This window comes from Rhinatrema bivittatum, chromosome 1 (genome assembly GCF_901001135.1).
Source record: "Rhinatrema bivittatum chromosome 1, aRhiBiv1.1, whole genome shotgun sequence".
NCBI classification, from domain to species: Eukaryota; Metazoa; Chordata; class Amphibia; order Gymnophiona; family Rhinatrematidae; genus Rhinatrema; species Rhinatrema bivittatum.
Window position 1 is genome coordinate 426,829,346 of NC_042615.1, and position 16,264 is coordinate 426,845,609.

General features: G+C 40.6%; 1 protein-coding gene across 8 annotated transcripts in view; it reads right to left on the bottom strand.

Moving 5' to 3' along the window:
• Window positions 1–16,264, bottom strand: part of TBC1D2 (TBC1 domain family member 2) — a 135,525-nt gene that overhangs the window by 36,856 nt on the left and 82,405 nt on the right. For all 8 annotated transcript variants that reach the window (XM_029603935.1, XM_029603925.1, XM_029603945.1 and 5 more), the window contains 3 exons: window positions 10,857–11,065; window positions 9,460–9,846; window positions 7,111–7,221 (listed from right to left, as the gene is read on the bottom strand). In XM_029603935.1, the coding sequence (XP_029459795.1) occupies window positions 7,111–7,221; window positions 9,460–9,846; window positions 10,857–11,065 (707 nt within the window). The remainder of the gene's footprint in view (window positions 1–7,110; window positions 7,222–9,459; window positions 9,847–10,856; window positions 11,066–16,264) is intronic.

Sequence of the window (16,264 nt, forward strand, 5' to 3'; positions counted from 1 at the left end):
CGCTCCATTTGAAAGTCTGGTTTCCCATGTGACTCATTGCTCAGCGATGCCTTGATATAAAGCGCCTTGGATGAGAAACTTCTGGCCCCCCATATACACACACAACTGTTTGTACAGAGAATTAAAAAAAAAAAAACCCAGAATCTCTGGAAATCCCTACTTCCCAGGCTAAAACGCTGCACGACTACCTCAGCACACTGCACTTTATTCTTCAATTTACCTTCCCAGGAGTGTACCTGATCTGCTGCTGGAGCCCCTGAGGTCAATGCAGGTCACATGATGTCATCAAAATGTCAACGTGGAAGCCCTACATGGAGGTGCCTCCAGGCAGGCACAGGGCTCACCCCTTTGTGGACTCCTTCATAGGACCAGTGGGGAAGAAATGCTAGTTATTTGCTGCTTGTAAGTAATTTAACTAGAATGTATCATTTATGGGATGGCTCCTTTGGTTTATTGTATTGTGCTGTTCAGCAGGTCAGTTTTATGTGCTATCATGCTGGAATGTATTCTCTTGATTGTTGGGCAAGGGAGGTATGTGAGATTAAATGTAAGGAAGGTAGGTGCTAGTAATCAGAGACGTTTGGTCACTTTGCATTCCAATCTGTCTAATGGTAGCTGTAGGACAGTAAAATCTGATGATCATATACTGCAGATAGGTTACCTTAATGCATGATTGGTAAGAAATAAAGAATGCTATATGGTAGATATCATTATCTAACACAAGTCAGATGTTTTGCCAGTTACCGAATGATGGTTGCAAGATTATGATATCAAGTTGATAAACCAGCTTTGCCCACCTGGTTTTACATATTTGCGGTACAGAGGTGGTGTACTGATTATTTGTAACGCTTCCCTGCAAGCATGTGAAGTTGAGTATAGCACCATGTGAAGCTTTACTGGTTAGGATACTTTCTTGGATTATATATTTACTTTATTCCCTCTCGGGGATTCAGTTTCTTACATTGCCCAGCTGAGTGAGCAACTAGCTACACTGCATTTCCTCCCTAGTATTTATATTAGCTGAAAGAGTAAACAACCAATTCACATTTACCTTTTCTAGTCTTCTCATGATTTTGTAGACTTCCATCATATCCCCCCCTCAGCCATCTCTTCTCTAAGCTGAACAGCCCTAATCTTTTTAGTCTTTCTTCATAGGGAAGCAGTTTCATCCCCTTTATCATGCTCTATACCTTCTCCAGTGCATCTATATCTTTTTTGAGATGCGGCTATCAGAAATGAACACAGCACTCAAGGTGCGGTCTCATCATGGAACAATACAGAGGCATTATGACATTCACCTTTTATTCACCATTCCCTTCTAATAATTCCTAACATTCTGGTGCTTTTTTGACTGCCACAGCACACTCAGCTGATGATTTCAATGTATTGTTGAATATGATATCTAGATCTTTTTCTGGGATAATTACACCTAACCAGGAAATCTAACATCATGTAACTACAGCATGGGTTATTTTTCCCTATATGCATCACCTTGCACTTGTCCACATTAAATTTCATCTGCCATTTGGACACCCAATTTTCCAGTCTCACAAGGTCTTCCTGCAATTTATCACTATCTGATTGTGATTTAAATACTCTGAATAATTTTGTGTCACCTGCAAATCTGACCTCCTTATTCATTTTTCCCTTTCTAGATCTTTTATAAATATATAAAAAAGCATAGGTCCATGTACAAATCCCTGAGGCACTCCACTGTTTACCTCTCTTCACTGAGAAAACTGACCATTTAATCCTATTCTCTGTTTCCTGTCTTTTAACCAGTTTGCAATCCACAAAAGTATATTGCCCCCATCCCATGACTTTTTAATTTTCTTAGAAGCTTCTCATGGGGGATTTGTCAAATGCCTTCTGAAAATCCAAATACACTACATCTACGGCTCCCCTATGAGGAAAGGCTAAAGAGGTTAGGGCTGTTTAGCTGGGAGAAGAGACGGCTAATGGGGGATATGATAGAGGTCCTCAAAATCATGAAAGGACTTGAACGGGTAAATATGAATCGGTTAGTTACTCTTTCGGATAATGCAAGGATTAGGGGGCACTCCATGAAGTTAGCAAGTAGCTCATTTAAAAGAAATGAGTAAAAAAGAATTTTCTCCAAATGCATAATTAAGCTCTGGAATTCATTGCCAGAGGATGTGGTATGGCAGTTAATGTAACTGGGTTTAAAAAAGGTTTGGATAAGTTCCTAGAGCAGAAGTCCATAAACTGCTATTAATAAATAACGCTTAGCAGCTTGGGATCTATTCATTTAATGTTTGGGTACTTGCCAGGTACCTGTGACTTGGATTGGCCACAGGATACTGGGCTTGATGGACCCTTGGTCTCACCCAGTATGGCATATGTTCTTGTGTACTGGCTCACCTTTATTCACATATTTATTAACCCCTTCAAAAAATGTAGCAGATTTATGAGGCAAGACTTCCCTTGGGTAAATCCATGCTTGCTGTGTCCCATTAAACCATGTCTATCTATATGTTCTGTGAATTTGTTCTTTAGAATAGTTTTGACGATTGTTCCTGGCACTGAAGTTAGGTGCATCAGTCTATAGTTTTCCAGATCATCCCTGGAGCCCTTTTTACATATTGGGGTTACATTGGTCACCTTCCAGTTTTCAGGTACAATGGATGATTTTAATGATAGGTTATTAATTATTAGTAATAAATCTGAAATTTCATTTTTGAGTTCTTTCAGAACCCTGGGATATATATCATCTGGGCTGGGTGATTTGCTACTCTTCAGTTTGTCAATCTGGCCTATTACATCTTGCAGGTTCACTGTGATTTGGTTCAGTTCATCTGACTCGTCACCCTTGAAAAAACATTCTCTGGAATGGGTATCTTCCCAGCATCTTCATTTGTAAACACTGAAGCAAGGAATTAATTTAGTCTTTCCATGATGGCCTTATCTTCCCTACGTGCCCTTTAACTCCTCGATCATCTAACGGTCCAATTGACTTCCTTGCAAGCTTCCTGCTTTGGATATATTAAAAAAAGTTTTTGTTATGAGGTTTTGCTTCTATGGCCAGCTTATTTTCAAATTCTCCCTTGGCCTGTCTTACCAATGTTTTAAATTTAACTTGCCATTCCTTTTTCCTATTTTCTTCAGATGGAACCTTTTTCAAATTTTTGATGGAAGATGTTTTGGCTAAAATAACCTCTTATGTCGCCTTTTATCCAAGCTGACTTTTGTCTTGGCTTCCTTAGTTTGCGGAATATATCTGGAATGCACTTCTAAGATGGTATTTTTAAACAATGTCCATGCCTGTTGTATACCCCTAACCTTTGTAGCTGCACCTTTCAGTTTTTTTCTATCTTCCTCATTTTATCGTCTCCCTTTTGAAAGTTTAGTTATAGATATGTAGATTTACTATTGTCCCCCTACCAGTCATCTATTCAAATTTGATCATGTCATGATCACTATTGCCAAGTGGTCCCACCACCATTACCTTGGTCACTAAATCCTGCATTTCACTAAGAATTAAATCTAAAGTAGCTCCTTCTCTTGTTGGTTCCTGAACCAAGCAGTTCATGAGCTGACTCACAAAGCAGGGAATGTTTTAGACCTCATTTTTCACCATGAAAATTGTAAAGAATGTTTATTTACACATGGGACAGTGTCACCCCGAAGGGTTTGAATCGAGAGATAAACTGGTCCATTTTTGGTTGATGAAAGGCATATGCAATTCTGCATCAGGAGTCAAAAAATACACATTTTCAATATGGAACCCTGGGGTAAGGGATCATATTGTCTTCCAATAAGAAATGACATATATAACAACGGCACGTATACATTGAAGAAGATAAGAGCAAAATTGGGTCTGCAATGCATGAAAATCAGTTGACATGTGGGTTCTTGAAAAATAAATAATTTTGAGACATCAACAGATAACCATAGCTGGGATCAACGAAAGGACAGTTGACACTGTTTGACATAGGAAATATTGGGCCCATTGAGGTATCAAGGAATGGAGTAATTACATGTACATTAAAAGGGGTTTTTTTCATTTTTTTCACTATTTCAAAAAAATTTTTCCCATCGTTATTATAAATATGTGCAGGTAAAACTTAAAACCACTGGAGAACACATGAAATATAAATAAAAATAAAAAACATAAAAAGATCGCGGCAAAATGAGGATACCTGAAGGGAGAATATGGTCTGGACAAGTACAGGATTGAATAAAACAGGCACGATGGTGCGGAAATATCAGAACGGGAATCACAACCTAATGGAGGAATCAATCAATTAAGGTATTAAACCCGTTCGAGTAGTCTAGCAGCTGCAGTAAAAATGTAAAAAGCAAAAAGAAATGAAGTGAAGAGACAAGTGAGTTAGTAAGTGGGTTATATGGCAATGATAACCTGACCAAGTGATAGAAGATGGCAAGAGACTTAATTAATTTGTAAAAAAAGCAGCGGCAGATTAGTTCACCATCACGTCCACCGCGCATAAGAGAGAGGCGCGATCATGTAAAAGCAGGTCCGACGAAAAGAAAACTTTCCCCGACAGTAACGATCGAGCTATAAATATATTAAATTAATTAACTTTAGTGTTCGGAAATACCTTATAAGCACACAGACGAAAAATATACATTTAGAGAGGTTCAAATGTAATTTACATCAGAGAAATAAAAGAAGGAAGAAATAATGGGTGACGTCACTACCCAACGTGACTGCAGGGCACCCTAGGGTGCTAGCATCCAGGACTTGAGGGAGACAGTGCGATTGGTCCAGCAAGTGGCTTATACGAGCTATATAAACGGTGGAATAGAGAGAGACGCCGGATTCAAATATGAAGGCGCCGCTCACTTTAAGGAGTTGACATGCGAAAATAGTAAGTACTTTAAACTTGGAAAGTGGGGCATAGGTTGTTATACAGAATGAAGATTAGACCTAATAGTCTTTTTAAATATTTTAGAAGAATTTATGTGCTTTCTGACGGAGGATCCGTTTCACGGGCATAACAGAGTTTTTCCCGTGGCCCCTGAAGCAGGCAGATCGCTGCCGAAACATGGCTATTGTCGGGCAAGCGAAATTGGACCCATGAACAGTGGTAGCAATCCAGCAATTAAAAGATAAGTTAAATACTTTATAAAAGATAACGATAAGTGAATGGTGGGTCGTACCGCACATCGGGAGAACAGAAGCACACAGGTTATAAGAAAAATTGCAAAATTGAAAATCTAAAAAGAAAAAAGAAAATTGTTCAGTAAGAAAATTAAAGAATAAAACACGGGAGTGCATGACGAGTCCTTTATTTTCTTTATTCCAGAGCAATTGAAATCCTTCATAAATGCAAGGACCATAACTACCCAATCCTTAGTAACAATCTAATCCCTGAAAGTACATGTTATAAATAAGGTGTGGATACGACAGCCTGTTTCTTAATACTTTCTTTGTTAAACTCCCAGATTTTCTTTCCCCCCCAGTTTCTTTATTTCCTTTATTGTGGGGGTCATGAGTTGTATGATTAATATAGATTATATGTTTAAGGATTACTATTTGTAATATTTTCTTTTGGATATTATTGAAGATTGCTTTCTTGATGTCGAAACTGTGTTTTTAACATATGCTCATGTATCTCTATTTTTTTTGGAAGTAAGAGTGATTTACTTAAATGTAGATGATTGGCCAGATCCTGTCACATGGTAGGAGCACTGGATGGCGGAGCCATCATGGGCAAAGGCTAGCGCCGGCGCCATTTTGAATACTGGCAATATGGCCCGAGTGCAGGAGGTCGCTCCCGGACCCCCGCTGGACTTTTGGCAAGTCTTGTCGGGGTCAGGAGGCCCCCCCAAGCTGGCCAAAAGTCCCTGGGGGTCCAGCGGGGGTCCGGGAGCGATCTCCTGCACTCGTGCCGTCGGGTGCCACGAACCAAAATGGCACCGATAGCCTTGCTCTTACTATGTCACAGGGGCTACCGGTGCCATTGGTCAGCCCCTGTCACATGGTAGGAGCACAAGATGGCGCCGGGGTGGGTTTAGGGGTTATTTTTGTGTGCCGTTTTTCCCGCCCTCCCCCAAAACGATAAGGGAAGCCCCACGATCAATACCGTGGGGTTTTCCTATTGTTTTGGGAGAGCCCCCGATTTCTGACGATTTTGAAAATATTGACGATATTTTCAATCGTCCGAAGCCCGATTCACATCCCTACTCGATACTGACCTCTGTATATATATTTTTAGGTGATGTTTGCTTCATAGAAAAACCTTTTCAAAGCACCTTATCATTACTGAACTGAGAAATTGCACTGATCAGAATTGTAAAACTATTCAAAGTTGTTGACATGCCAGAATATCCTGAAATATTAGAATGTATGCTAGAAATTAAAAGGTATGTCAAAGTTCAGCCTTAAGTTTTGTTCCTACTTTCTGGGCTCAAGTTACAAGAAATCACATAACTTATAAGAATCCCAGTCCCATTAATATATATGATATAAAATTATAATGCCAACCAATTAGGAAAATGTTATGCAAACAAACTAGCTCATTAGTGTGTAAATTAGAGGTGGTAATCTACTCAATCTATTGTGTCAACATTGCTCTCTGAGACTGCTTCTGAATTGCCTTTGCTGGTAATCGTGCACTCTCCTAGAACATTACATACTTTATTCTAAATAAAGATCTTTCTTTAAACTACCGGTATTAAGTGTTTATTTTATAGGCACCCACAACAGAGGACCTTGTAGCAGATACTCTGTGTTCAGGCTGAAATGATACACTTCTGCAGTAGCCCACCCACATAATAAAAGCAATCTGCAAAGTAGAGATGAGTATCGTTTTTATATATCGTATCTGTTCTTACTTCGTTTTTTCTGCGGTTAACCGATTTTCCCATGTTTCGGGGGTTTTTTTTTCGTATTTCACTAATTTCGTGTTAGTGCACACTAACTCCTGTTAGTGTGCATTAAGTCCCGTTAGTGTGCACTAACACGAAATTCAAATTTTTCCTGAATTTCAGCAAATTATTTTTCATTTCGGGGCGCTCCTGAAACAGGACAAATTAGACAATTTCGTTGAAATTATCTAATTCGTCTAAAACGAATGCACATCTCTAATAGATAACACCACCAGGTACATTAGAAATTCTTACCTTCATCAGAAGAGCTTTCTCTTTTTCTGCAACATTTCTCCATATATTAGTTACCTGGTGGATTTCAGAATTCAGAAATTTGTTTTGAGTTTTGTAAGCTTCAATGTCATCCTAGTGGAAGAATAATATGAAAATTTTAATTCCTATAAACAAATTGCAAAAAACATTTTAAGGGTTTCATTGAGCCACTTTTGTTGCACAATTCATCTACTTCCTGTTTCACTTGGCACCAGGAGAGTCATTAGAGAAAACAGGAAGTAGACATCATAACAAAAAGCTGAGTGGGTTCATGGCACTGAGAGTAGCTTCTGATTGCATAGCTAATTAAAAAAATGTATTTCAAATTCTTGATTTTGGGTTGGGTTTTTTTCAGGTTTAGAGGTTATTTTCTAAAGCTTTATCACATGTGTTAGGGCCTAACACACACGATAAGGCCATATCGCATGCGAAAAGGGTCTTTTCACTTGCAATATAATGCAAATTAGGGTGAGGGGAAGAGTCAGGGTGGGGAGGGAAGGAGTCAGGGCAGGGAGGGGGCGGAGTCGGTGGTGGCTTTGCTGCTGGCGATAATGTTACTAACATTATCGTTGGCAGTAGTGCACCGAATAGCACCACCTTTCACGGTGGCGTGCGAAAGCTGGCAGCTGGTGCACCATCATGGTGCGAAGGCTGCGGGCTTTCGCAGGCCCCCCCCGACCCCTGTTTTTGCGAAGAATGATGAATCCTGACCTTAGACAGCAAGACCTGGCTGGGATAATATTACATAGAAACAGCATCCCTAAGAAAGAAAAAATAAAGGAAAACCAGAAATAGGATATGCTTCTTCAAATATTGGATTATGTGCTGTGGGAATGCTTAACCATGGGATCTGCAGGACATGGTGACTTCATTTATTTTTTTGACAGTCTCTTGACAGAGGTTCTTTCTGCTACTGTTTCTTTCTCTCGTTTGTGCACAAAGAGTCCTCGGCAAAGCTAGAAAAAAACAAGGTACCTAAAATTATGTGGCTGGCGTCTGCCCCCAGGGCCCAGTGGAAAGATTCTGTAGATGTTGAGTGCGGGCCATGGCCTGAGAAGCTGCTGCTGCTCATATTTGGGAGCTGATACTGCCAGTGTCAGCAGGGCCCTGGTTTGAGGTGCTATGGCCCAGAGTTGCTTCATGCCTTAATGTACTAATAGTGTGCCAGGAAGGAGGAGGGGAGAATGCCTGGAGAGAGGGATGTGAGGGAGGAGGGGGTATAGTGCATCTGGGGAGGAGTGGGAAATTGGGGGTGAAAAGCACAGGGAGGGAAGAATCAGTGAGTTAGGGAGGGAGAAGAAGTAGTGAGGAGCTGCAGAGTAAAGGCTCTTGTAGGTGAGTGACAGTCTTCACTCTGTAGCTTTTCACCACCTCTCCTCTTATTTCTCCTTACACCTCTACTCATGAACTCCATTCATCAGGCAATTCACTTCTTTCTCCAGCTCCCATCTCTGTGCTTTCCACCAGGTTGCCACATATGCTTGGACTAACTTCCTGAGTTGGTGGTCATTCTCTCTTTCTCTGGCCTTACTCAAATGCAGTTTAAAAACCCATCTTCATCAGACAGCTTTTAAATATTAATCTCTCATTCACAGCATTATTGTCTGTAACCATTTTCTTAATAAATTAAATTCCCAAAGTCTCTTTTGTCCTGTATATTTGTCTTGATTAGATTGTAAACTCTACTTAGCAGGGACTGTCTCTCATGTATATCTGTACAGTGCTGTGTACATCAAGAAGCACTATAAAAGTGCTAGCAATAGTAGGAGAGATTACATGGAGGGAGGGAGGGAAAGGTGAAAAAGTGCCTAGAGGGAGTGGAAGAAGCAGGGAGAAGTGGAATAGTGTCTGGAAGGAGGGGAAGTGGGAGGAGAGAGCAAAGCAAAGTATAAATAAAGGAAAAAAGCAAAGCAAAAAAACAACAGTAGCATTTAAAATTTACAGAAAAGGGAGCAAACTTATCCCCCACAACAACAAACACAATTTAAAAGAAAACGAACATAAGGAAAAATGCCTTGGCTCCTAAAATCCTTTGGCTGGCATCTAAGCACTCCTAAATATTTTTCCATCCCAGATATCTATAGCTTTTCTCCAGTGCTGTGGGATACTTCATAGTTGGAAGCAACACTGAATATCTTACTATGACGCATGTGCCTTACAGTTCTGGTCTATTGCTGCATGCAGCTTTGGTTTACCTCACGCCTTTCCCTCTCGCAATCCTCATGGCCAAATCTGCACAAGATGAATCTCAAACAGTAAGACACACCAGTAGCAACTTCTAGTAACTGATAAAAAGTTCTTCTCCCCATCTTTGGGATCAGGGTCCAGTACCTGGAGATGTTCTATTTTCGCAAGATGTTGGTGCATAGTTTCAGTGGTGACAGCCTCAGTGTCTCTTCCAGGGGCGAGGTCAGTACTGCGGATGTGGTCCGTCAACTTGACTATGTACTGCTGCTTGATACTATTCTTCTCCATCAGCAGCTGCACATGTTCTGTCAGCTCAGTGATGTGCTCATCCTTCAGCGCAAGGCTCTCGCTCAATTCCCGCCGGTCTCTTTCCAGGGCCTCCACTCGTTTCCCCAGCTCCTCGATCTGCCTGACCTTGTGCCGCACCAGCTCAAGACGGTCTTTCTCTTCTGCTGCAGCCAGGTAGGCACTGCAGGCTCTCTTTTCCTGTTGTGCTGCTTCCAGAGCCTTGTGCAAAAGTCTAACAAGTTCCTGGTGCAAAATTAAAAATATAGAGAGGTTAATACTCAGTGAGCAGGAAAGTTACCTAAGTAAAGTTACCTGGATATTCAGCAGAACTTACCCAGATTAATGTTCCACTTAATATACCTAAATAAAGTTATATGGTTAATTTTAGAACATCTGTTTTCCAACCAGACTTACCTGGCTAACTTTATCTGGCTAGCATTATATATCAACTAAATGAGTTATAAAAACAAAATGTAACCGACATGCAGGGGGAAAAAATTCAGTCTGGAGTTTTGTCCAACTAAGTTTAAAGATAATTAGACAAATCCTCTGACTATTGACTTCAGAGATTTTATTTATTTATCCCTATTTATTTATTTATTTATCCCTAACTCACTGCTTCTTCCCTCCCTGTGCTTTTCACCCCCAATTTCCCACTCCTCCCCAGATGCACTATACTCCCTCCTCCCTCACATCCCTCTCTCCAGATTCTATTTCAGAGATTGCGTTCTCTTCTTGGTAGGATGACACCTTTCCAGTCTTAAGAGACTATTGTCAACATCTATTAGAATAGCAGAAAAATACATCACTATGATATCATATAATTCATCATATAAAATATTCACACATACTATACAGAAACTTAATATAAAAATAAATATGTAAACACATATAAACATTTATCATACATTACAAAAAACTAAAAATGTTTACATCATGATAACTCAGTTATAGAATTAAAGGGAGCCTCTTATCAACCAGTTAAAATTGTTGCATTCAGCACACATTTCCTGTTTTTGTAGTTTCATTTAAAAATATTGGGTGGATATAGATATCACACATAGAAACTGAAACAGTTGGCAGCATTGCATAGAGCTGCTATAGCCAAGCTTGGCTTCAGAGGAGAACAAGCTCTTGCTTTTTTGTTATATTATTAAAGTTTTATAACCAAGCAGGGATATATTAAAAACAAAAGAGTATAAAAAAGATAAAACAGACAAGGAGAATATAATAACCCTCTAACCATGGCTTACCCTTTGAGACTTGAGCTCCTCAGAGAGGGTGAAGACCTGCTGTTGCAAACTGGTGATCTTGTCTTGAAAGTTTCTCTCCGGCATCGTCATTTCCAGAAGGGGAGGGATATTGCCATTCAACCTCCTCGCTAACCTGGCAAAGTTTGCTGATGGAGAAGATTTTTGTACAGCGGGCTTCATCACAGCTTCTTGCCTGATTTCTTCATCGGCTGAGGGAGAAAACCATTTTTGGTCAGTGCACATGATTTTATTATCATATGATCCAGTCCGTTTTTACATAGAACTAAAGCTGACTAAAAAGTTACATATTCTTTTCATTTTAAAATTATTTCAATTCAATGTGTCATTTAAATGCAAGGAACTTTTTCAGTTTCAAAACTGAAAATGTAATGGAACCACTGATTGATATTGATTTATTTATTTGATTTTAAAAAATGTATACGCCTCATTATCCAAGGTGGCTTACAGCACTGTAAAAATACAACAGTTGTATAAACGATACAACAGAACATAGAAGAAAATGGACTGAGCATCCACTAACAAGTCAGGTAAGATCAATAGCTGACGCTTTCCGTAAGATGGTAAAAATGACTGTAAAGTATAAAGCAGAGAGCATAAACAGCCTTAATGAAGTATAAAAGCTTCCTTGAACAAAGAAACTTCCGATTTCTTCCTAAACATTTTGCGACAAGTTTTCTTCCTTAGAACAAGGGGTAAGCTGTTCCACCATACTGGTCCTGTAACCAAAAATAACCTCTCTCTGAACTCAATAAACCTCATAGATTGATGGCTGGGGACATTAAACAAGCATTGGTGTTCAGATCATAGTTTTCTTGTGGGGCGATTCTTAAAAAAAAAAAAAAGTGACAGTGGATGCTGGCTGGAGTCAGAGCCCTGTGTATCAGTGTCAGGATCTTAAACTTCACCCTTTTTTCAACAGGTAACTAGTGTAAAGAATTCAAAACTGGTGTGATATGATCAAATTATCTTTTTTATTACACTGATTGGGATAACACAGGGGAAGATATTCAAACACTACTTAGCCAGATAAATCGGATTTATCTAGCTAATTGGCTGAATATCCTGCTACGTTCAATGACCACCACTTAGCCAGATAAGTATTTATCCAGCTAAGTAGATAGCTGGATATCTTGTGGGAGGGCAATGGGCGGATCGAAGCCGAGCAACTTATCCAGTTATCTTAACCAGATAAGTGCCTGTATTCAGCCTTATCCGGTTAAATTAACCGAATAAGTCAGTTGAGTAGGTCTAAAGTTATCCGGATATAACTTATCCAGCTAACTAGAACTTATCCAGTTATATTCAGTACCATAGCCATGCAGCTAATATTCCTTCTAAGTTAACCGGATAAATTAGATACGTATAACTTAGATAACCAGATATCTTTGAATATTAATGAGCCCACAATGTTTAAAGCTAAGAATCAAAAGTAACTAATATTTGCAGACTTCATGCCCTTCAAAAAAGTAAATTCCCTAAATCATGGAAGATGTAGTCAGACTGCACAGTTCAATCTAGCATGCTGAAATTCTTTTAAGTAAACAGTAAATAATAGTTTAAAATTAAAAAAAAAGCAGATCCTCGAGATATTCATGGCAGTATTTCAGAGAGTGAGCTAGCAAATAAACAAAAATATATAAGGTGATATTAGACTAACAATACATTCTTTGACTAACTTTTGGGAGTTGTTGCCAGTCAATTATAACTCCCTTTCTCAGGGTATTCTGAGCAGAAGGAAAGGGGTGACCTTCAGATGCTGCAGAGTGGAGAAAATTGGCTGAAACTCCAGATCAAGACCCACCAATGGGATCGCACTTCCCTCCACGAGCTCCGGGCACTCTCTCGTTACTGCAGCCAGCTCACAGCATCCTCTGCGCCTTCCCCGCTCTCCACCATCATCGCCGGCCTCACAGCGGAGCTCCCATCGGGGCTCCGCGTCCTCGGCCCCGCCTCTAGGCACGTGCGCGGCTCACACTCCCTCCTTTAAAGGGCCTAGGGCAGGAACCTCGAACCGGATGTCTCCCGATGACGTCACCTGAGCACCACTTAAAAGTTCCTCGCCTTGGCAAATGGGTCGTCATGATTCGCGAATCTAGTTGCCGTCCTGTGTTCCTTGTTCCTGTGCTTGTTCCAGTGTTCCTGCATTCCTGTGTCTTCCAGAGCTCCTGCGTTCCTGTGGTCCTTCCTGTGTTCCAGCGTCTACGTTCCGCTACCCAGGTTGTACCTCCTCCGGCTGATACTCGGTACTGACCTCGGCTTGCTTTTGACCACGTTTGGACTGCTGCCTGGATCTGACCTCTACTTGATACTGATCACTAGCCACGCACCTTTGTTCTTGGTGGGCACACTTCTCCGGGAGACCCTCCAAGGCCCACTTAAGCCCAGGCAGTCCGGGAATCCAAGGGCTCAACCCACGGAGCCCCCAGACTGTTATTGGTGAAGCTCCAGCTAGCCTCGGTCTCCTCATGTGCTCTGCCTCCTGGCAGCAGGCACCCTCTGGGACCCCTCAGAGAGCAGTACCAATCCTGCACCAGGCCAAGGGTCCACCTCCAGCGCAACAATGGGTAATAGTGAAAGCTGCAAGAGCCAAGGGGATCCTACACAGTGTTTAAATAAGAACTCCTCACACAGAGGGTTGCATTCTAAAACAAAAATATACTTTACTGGAGATAAAAATCGATAAAGCAGTATAGAAATAGAAGAAAGTAAAGTCTGTAGAGCATCAAGGATCTATAGCACACAATACAGATTCTCATGTACATCGAGTAGAAGTCGCAGGAACACTTAGACTTTCCCTTGGTCCCAACAGGCCTCTATTTTCCACAGAGCTTAAGAACATAAGAAATTGCCATGCTGGGTCAGACCAAGGGTCCATCAAGCCCAGCATCCTGTTTCCAACACAGGCCAAACCTGGCTACAAGTACCTGGCAAGTACCCAAACACTAAGAAGAACCCATGCTACTGATTCTAGTAATAGCAGTGACTATTTTCTAAGTCAACTTGATTAATAGCAGGTAATGGACTTCTCCCCCAAGAACTTATCCAAAACTTTTTTTGAACATAGCTACACTAACTGCACTAACCACATCCTCTGGCAACAAATTCCAGAGCTTAATTGTGCATTGAGTGAAAAAGAATTTTCTCCGATTAGTCTTAAATGTGCTACTTTCTAACTTCATGGAGTGCCCCTTAGTCCTTCTATTATCCGAAAGTGTAAATAACCGCTTCACATCTACTCGTTCAACAACTCTCATGATCTTAAAGACCCTCTATCATATCCCCCCTCAGCCGTCTCTTCTCCAAGCTGAACAGCCCTAACCTCTTCAGCCTTTCCTCACAGGGGAGCTGTTCCATCCCCTTTATCATTTTGGTTGCCCTTCTCTGTACCTTCTCCATCGCAACTATATCTTTTTTTTTGAGATGTGGCGACCAGAATTGTACACCGTATTCAAGATGTGGTCTCACCATGGAGCGATACAGAGCCATTATGACATTTTCTGTTCTATTAACCATTCCCTTTCTAATAATTCCTAACATTGTTTGTTTTTTTGACTGCTGCAGCACACTGAGCTAACGACTTCAAAGTATTATCCACTATGATGCCTAGATCCTTTTCCTGGGTGGTAGCTCATAATATGGAACCTAACATCATGTAACTACAACATGGATTATTTTCCCCTATATGCAACACTTTGCACTTGTCCACATTAAATTTCATCTGCCATTTGGATGCCCAATCTTCCAGTCTTGCAAGCTCCTCCAGTAATGATTCACAATCCGCTTGTGATTTAACCACTCTGAATAATTTTGTATCATCTGCAAATTTGATAACCTCACTCGTCGTATTCCTTTCCACATCATTTATAAATATATTGAGGGACCAAGATGGCCAACATATGAGAAGCAGATAAGGAGCTCCGGCTATGCCTGTTTTCAGAATTTTATAATACCTGGTTTATTTTGGCTTTTCCTGTAATTTAAAATGCCTCACACGAAGCGAAAGGCTCGTCTGAAAGAGAATCTAATTACAAAAGAAGAAGAAAGTCAACAGGCTAAGAGTGAGAGCTTCTTTAATCTTACCCCTACAACACCGGGAGCGAAGACCGCAGAGGGAGAAGCCCAGGAGCTCGGGCTGATCCCTATGGTCGAGGAAATCTCGCTCAAGCCCGGGGGCTCCTGTAACGCCACCGCTGCCGGGAGGTCGGGCTGGAGTGAAGGGCGAGGAAACATTGCGAGACTTGCAGGAGGAGAGGAGCAACAGGCCCCCCCAGACAACCAGACGGAGACAGCGAGGTAATGGCGTTCAGAGGAGTTGGAGGAGCAATGGAGGGGTTGGCTACCTCAACTCCATTACCCCAAAGAGCTATGCCGGCGTGGGACAGCGCAGGAGACACCGCACTTCAAGAATTGGTAAAGTTACAAACTAAACCGGTATTTTCTCTGCAAAAGCCTCCCGTATTTACACTGGACACTTTGCGGAAAGCAATGGTGTCTATTGAATCTGCTGTTACCACTTTAATACAGGTATTTTTAGAATCAAATAAAAGAGGTTTGAATACTGAGAAGGTGATGAATGTACAACAGGAGAAAATGGAGAGAGTTGAGGAGAAAATTATTAAACTGGAAAATGTACAAGGGACCTTGGTAAAAGCTGGGATAAATAACGAAAGAAAATTTGAAAATATTGAGAACTCACTTCGTTATTTAAATCTTCAGATAGTGAATTTTCCGGTGGTGAAGAGATTAAATCCTGTTGAGATGTTCAAAGAGTACATGTTGGAAATTCTAAAGATACCTAAAGAAATTTTGCCAGTTGTTTTGAAAGCCTTTTTTGTTTCAAAGAAAATGGATTTAACTACGGGAGAAGGAGAGGAAGTACAACATCAGCCTCAGCAATCTTTGAACACCTCAGAGTTGATTGAGTTATCATTGCATACTGAGATTAAAACAAGAGGTATATTACTTGTAGCGTTTGCTTTTGAGCAAGATAGAAACCTTGTTCTAAAGTTTTTCTTTAGGAGTAGAACAGTTAAATATTATGGTCAATCGGTGTGGATTTATCCAGATATTGTGCGTTCCACACAAGAACGAAGGAAAAAGTTCTTGCTTATGAGATCAGAGGCAATAAGTCGTGGAGCTACTATAGTGCTGAGATACCCATGTAAATGCTTTTTGAAATATCAGGAAAATAAATATATTTTTTATGAACCGGAACAACTCAGGGGGTTCCTAGATGGTAAAAAATGAAGTGCTTTACCCTAAACTAGGAAATAAGGGGAGGTGCTACTCTGTGTTGGTTTATTCCTATATTGAATAAATATATATGTTAAGAGCTTCATTATTGCCTGTACATACATCTTGGTCCCAAGATTTCCTGATTGTTTAAG